The sequence below is a fragment of the Rhinopithecus bieti genome, unplaced genomic scaffold, assembly GCF_001698545.2.
Source record: "Rhinopithecus bieti isolate Rb0 unplaced genomic scaffold, ASM169854v2 scaffold_20150, whole genome shotgun sequence".
Taxonomy (NCBI): domain Eukaryota; kingdom Metazoa; phylum Chordata; class Mammalia; order Primates; family Cercopithecidae; genus Rhinopithecus; species Rhinopithecus bieti.
Genome location: NW_016810565.1, coordinates 4,962,085 through 4,968,160, shown reverse-complemented (window position 1 = coordinate 4,968,160; position 6,076 = coordinate 4,962,085). Strand labels below are relative to the sequence as shown.

Below are 6,076 nucleotides of genomic sequence, written 5' to 3'. Positions count from 1 at the left end.
TTTTTTTTTTTTTTTTTTTTTTTTTTTTTTGTGGCAATCTTCCTGTAGACCGAAGTTGCAGTGATGTGGTCACGTCTCACTATAGCCTCAACTTCTTGGGCTCAAGTGATTATCCTGCCTCAGCCTCCCAAGTAGCTGGGACTACAGACGTGCACCCCATGCCTGGCTAATTTTAATTTTTTTGTGGAGACAGGGTCTCTCCCTTTGTTGCCCAGGCTGGTCTCGGAACTTCTGGGCATAAGTGATCCTCCTGTCTTGACCTCCCAGAGTGCTGGGATTACAGGCCTGAGCCACTGCATGTGGCCTACTTTTTGTAACCTGTTGCATTTGAGATGATAGTAAGTCATGCAAGTAGAGATGTTGTACATTTGTTTGAACATATGCTTGTTTATTTTTATTTTTTGTTTTGTTTTTTGAGACAGAATTTCACTCTGTCACCCAGGCTGGAGGGCATTGGCACTATCTCAGTTCACTGCGACCTCTGCCTCCTGGTTCAGGCAATTTCCTGCCTCAGCCTCCTGAGTAGCTGGGATTATAGGCATGTACCACCATGCCGGGCTAAGTTTTGTATTTTTAAGCAGATGGAGTTTTGCCGTATTAGCCAGGCTGGTCTCAAACTCCTAACTGCAAGCAATTCACCCGCCTCAGCCTTCCAAAGTGCTGGGATTATAGGCATGAACCACTGGCGCTGGGCCGAACATATTTTTATTGAAGGCCAGCTATCTGCAGATTTTGAACAAGGCTCTGTAAATCCATGGGATCAAAACCGACCAACCTCCATGTCCTTATGCAACTTACAGTCTAGTGGGAAGTTGACAAAAACCACACAGCTATAATTACAAATTGTAGTCAATGGAAATTGCATGAATAAACACCTTGAGGTTAGGGTAGATGGACCATGATACAGTTGAGGCGCTAAAGGGCCAAAATAGAGGAGTGAAGAGGAAGGAGGCTGGAGAGGTAGCAAGAGACTAGCTAAGAGGTCTATGATATCATATTTGAATCAGTACCACAGAATTGGTAGTTGCCAGGAAATGTGTGTGGTGTGAGTAAAAAGCTGAAATCTAGCCTGGGTGTGGTGGCTCATGCCTGTAATATCAGGACTTTAGGAGGCCAAGGCAGGAGGATCACTTGAGTGCAGGTGTTCCAGACCAGCCTGGACAACATTTTGAGACCCTGTTTCTACAATAAATAAAAATAATTAGCTGGGTGTGGTGGCACATGCCTGTAGTCCCAGCTATTCAGGAGGCTGAGGTGTGGGGATTGCTTGAGCCCAGGAGTTTGAGGCTGAATGAGCCGTGATCATGATTGGGCCACTGCACTCCAGCTGGGTGACAGTGAGACCCATTCCCTAAAAAAAAAAAAAGAAAAAACAATTGAGCTGGTGGCTAAAAATCACCCATTTAAGAAGTTACTGGTGAAAGCAGTTTTGTAGTTTTAAAATCTATTTACTCAGCTAAAGATAATCAATCTCATGATGTGTTTCAGATGAAAAAAAAGATATTGACCATGAGACAGTGGTTGAAGAACAGATCATTGGCGAAAACTCACCTCCTGATTATTCAGAATATATGACAGGAAAGAAACTTCCTCCTGGAGGAATACCTGGCATTGACCTCTCAGATCCCAAACAACTGGCAGAATTTGCTAGGTAAGTTATAAGAACTTTACTTTCTTTTAATTATAGAAAGTGCTTGAGTCTTGCCAGCTATGTTTTCCTGTGCCTAAGTCAAAATGGTGGTTTGTATTCTTTCTCTAGGGCAATTCCTGAACACAAAAGCAGTCCGCTTGGTTTGTTTGTTTTTTGTTTCTGTTTTTTTGAGATGGAGCCTCCTTCTGTCACCCAGGCTGGAGTGCAGTGGTGCGATCTCGGCTCACTGCAACCTCTGCCTCCCGGGTTCAAGCAATTCTAACAGTCAGTTTTAGTTTTAGTAGTAGCTATGCTATTAATGTAAGTGGCAGCATTTTAGATCCTTGCAGTAAGATGAAGAAAATAGCCTTTATTTATAGGCATTGCATGTGAGTAAATAAAATTGCCCGTAATTTGTTTTGGAATGGGTATCTTCCACACTGCCTTATGGCTTCTTTGTACACATTTTATTATTTATTTATTTATTTATTTATTTATTTTATTTATTTATTGAGACAGAGTCTCGCTCTGTCTCCCAGGCTGAAGTGCAGTGGGCGCGATCTCGGCTCACTGCAAGCTCCGCCGTCTCCCGGGTTCACGCCATTCTCCTGCCTCAGTGTCCCAAGAACCTGGGACTACAGGCACCCGCCACCATGCCCAGCTAATTTTTTTGTATTTTTAGTAGAGGTCGGGGTTTCACCGTGTTCGCCAGGATGGTCTTGATCTCCTGACCTTGTGATCCGCCCGCCTCGGCCTCCCAAAGTGCTGGGATTACAGGCCTGAGCCACCGCGCCCAGCTTATTTTTTATTTTTATTTTTTGAGGCAAGAGTCTTGCTCTCTTGCCCAGGCTGGAGTGCAATGGTGCGATCTCAGCTCACTGCAACCTCTACCTCCCTGGTTCAAGCGATTCTCCTGCCTCAGCCTCCCAAGTAGCTGGGATTATGGGTGTGTGCTGCCACGCCCAGCCAATTTTTGTATGTTTAGTAGAGACAGGGTTTCATCCTGTTGGCCAGTCTGGTCTCGAACTCCTGGTCTCAAGTGATCTGCCTGCTTCCGCCTCCCAGAGTGCTAGGATACAGGCGTGAGCCACTGTGCCCAGCCCGTAGTACACATTTTAAATTTGGGTGTGTTGTATTCGTCTATGCTGCTGGAGACCTGAGTCTGTACTAGATTCATCCAGCTGACCACTGGAAAGGATTTCATAAATTTGTATTTGTCTTGTCATCAGTTAAGCTCCTGGTATGTTAATTTAAGCTGGCATGACAGGAGGAGATGAAGTTATTTATGGCTTGGACATGGTGAGCAGTGGAGACACTCTGAACCCATTGCTTGGGTGTGTTTGTTTTGCCTAAAGTGGGTTGGGTTCTTATAGAAGCCTACTTTTTGTATTACTTTCTAGTACTATTTGGCAGTTTGTACAAGGAGTTGAAAATACCCACAAAGATGTAAACTTTTAAATTAAATGAATTAATAAACTCTGGAGCAGAAAGCCTAATGCCTTTCCATACCTGAGGTTGAATGGAACCTGGAATAGCTCAGGAAATTTCGGCAAGGGCAGGATCAAGAAGAAAGAAATCCTTTTGATCTTGCACATTCTAAGAACAGAGTGAGTTGCATTCTTTTTTTTCTTGTGAGAGCAGAGTGGTAGAGGTGGAGACCCTTCAGTGTCCTGGCTTCCTTCTTGGCCCTGCTGAAAACAAGGTGGGCAATTCCTGCCACCTGGAGCTCGTTTCCCCACTTGTCAAATGGGCGTTAAGAATTCCATTGTGATTTGATACATGGGGATTCTCAACCCTTTCTTCTCTCCAGTGAAACTATAGCTATAATTTATAATATATGCATTATTTCTAGTTTATCATGACTTAAAACAGTGAAGACTCTATCCTTTTGTTAATGACATTCCAGCTTTTATTGACATTCGTATTTCAAATACAGTTACGTAAATATTAACTACCCTTTCCCCAAAAAAAGTAACAAAAATGGAATCTGTAGGGTTCTTAGTCAACTGTGAAGTTTTTGGACAGATTGAGTCAAGTATTATGCCAGTGTTTAATGTTGTCATGTGTTCTGTTTTTTTTCTTTTTTGAGAAGGAGTCTTGCTCTGTCGCCCAGGCTAGAGGGCAGTGGCACAGTCTCGGCTCACTGCAACCTCCACCTCCCGGGTTCAAGCAATTCTGCCTCAGCCTCCCAAGTAGTTGGGATTACAGGCGCCTGCCACCATGCCCGGCTAATTTTTTTGTATTTTTAGTAGAGACAGGGTTTCACCATGTTGACCAGGCTGGTCTGAAACTCCTGACCTCAGGTGATCCACCTGCCTTGGCCTCCCAAAGTGCTGGGAGTACAGGCGTGAGCCACCATGCCTGGCCTGTCATATGTTATTAACGTTAGTTAGTCAGTTCTTCATTATGTACTTACTGAGGATACATATGGAGATGTAACAGGAAAACTATGTGGAAGGGTGGCATTTGAATTTGATTTGGGCCTTGAAGAAAGTAGGAGTTTTTTGGTGTTTTTTAAAAACAGAGAGAGAGGTTCTTACTATGTTGCCCAGGCTGGAGTGCAGTAGTATGATGATAGCTCCCTGCAGCCTCAAGCAATCCTCCTGCCACACCTCCCAAGTAGCTGGAACTACAGATGTGCGCCACCATGCTTGGCTCATTCTTAATTTTTTTGTTTTATTTTTTGGTACAGATGGGGTCTCACTATGTTGCCCAAGCTGGCCTCAAGCTCCTGGCCGCAAGTGATCCTCCTGCCTCGGTCTCTCAAATTGTTGGGATTACAGGTGTGAGCCACTGCACATGGCCCTAGAGTTTTTGTTTGTTCTGTTTTTTGAGACGGATTTTCACTCGTCCCCCAGGCTGGAGTGCAGTGGTATGATCTCGGCTCACTGCAACCTCCGCCTCCTGGGTTCAAGCGATTCTCCTGCCTCAGCCTCCCAAGTAGCTGGGACTACAGGTACACGCCACCATGCCTGGTTACTTTTTGTATTTTTAGTAGAGATGGGGTTTCACCATGTTGGCCAGGCTGGTCTCGAACTCCTGACCTCAAGTAAGCCACTACACCCAGCTGACCCTAGAGTTTTGATAGAGATGGAAGGTTTCCTGGGAGTTAGGGCTCTTCCGGGGAAATGATTGGAGTTGAGATAAACTGGAACCAGATCATTACGGTCGATGAATCCTGGGCCAAGCTGTGCAGACATTTCTCCTATGCAGTGGGCAGCTACTGCAGACTTTGAGCTAGGGAGAAGGAGCTGTGTGAGTAGAGCTTTAACTTGGGAGAAGTCCTTTGCATCTGTCTGTGCAGGCTAGATTCCTACAGGCACGGGAAATGAGAGAGGTCAGTTGAACAAGAGTTAATGAAGGCCTGAGTTAGAATTGTGGCAGTCAGATAACAAAGGAATAAATGTGATAGAAATTACAAGAGACCAGCTGGGCTCTGTGGCTCAAGCCTGTAGCCTCAACATTTTGGGAAGCTGAGGTGGGATCGCTTGAGGTCAGGAATTTGAGACCAGCCTGGGCAAAATGACGAGACTCCATCTCTAAAAGCTCAGTTTGGTGATGTGCAGCTAGCTACTTGGGAGGCTGAGTGGGAGGATCATTTGAACCTAGGAGATCACGGCTGCAGTGAGCTCATGCCATTGCACTCCAGCTTGGGTGACAGAGCAAAACTGTCTCTAATAAAGAAAGAAACTGAGCCAGGCATGGTGGCTCACACCTGTAATCCCAGCACTTTGGGAGGCTGAGGTGGGTGGATCGCCTGAGGTCAGGCTTTCGAGACCAGGCTGGCCAATATAGTGAAACCCTGTCTCTACTGAAAATACAAAAACTTAGCTGGGCTTGATGGCGGGCGCCTGTAATCCCAGCTACTAGGGAGGCTGAGGCAGGAGAATCGCTTGAACCCAGGAGGGTGGAGGTTGTGAGCCGAGACCACGCCATCGCACTCCAGCCTGGGCAACAAGGTTGAAACTCCTTCCAAAAAAAAAAAAAAAGAGGGAGAGGGAAGGAAGGAAGGAAAGAAACTACAAAAGATAATGGAAAAGATTTAGAAACAGATTGGCTGTGTGCTTGGTGGGGCGCGTGGGGGAGGAGTAAGAGCATGCTTACCATTTTCATCATGCTTTTAGCCACTGCTCATTAGATGACTCTAGCCCCAGCTTATTTCCTGAAAACCACCTCAAGTCCAACATGGATGTTTTATTATTAACAGCATCTCAAACCAAATACTGACGACTGTGAGCCCCAAACGAGAACACTGAAGCTTTTTTTTTTTTTTTTTTTTTAGATGGGGTCCCCTCTTTTCCCCAGGGTGGGGGGCCCGGGGTTGATTTCGGCTCCCTGCAACCTCTGCCGCCCGGGTTCAAGTGATCTCATGCCTCAGCCTCCAAAGTAGCTGGGATTACAGGCACCGCCACCGCACCCGGCTAATTTTTGTATTTTTAGTAGAGA

At 45.6% G+C, this 6,076-nt stretch overlaps 1 protein-coding gene across 1 annotated transcript in view; it reads left to right on the top strand.

The window, feature by feature from the left end:
* Positions 1-6,076, top strand: part of YY1 (YY1 transcription factor) — a 49,117-nt gene that overhangs the window by 25,990 nt on the left and 17,051 nt on the right. The window contains 1 exon segment of the mRNA XM_017892246.1: positions 1,436-1,651. Within this exon segment, the coding sequence (XP_017747735.1) occupies positions 1,436-1,651 (216 nt within the window).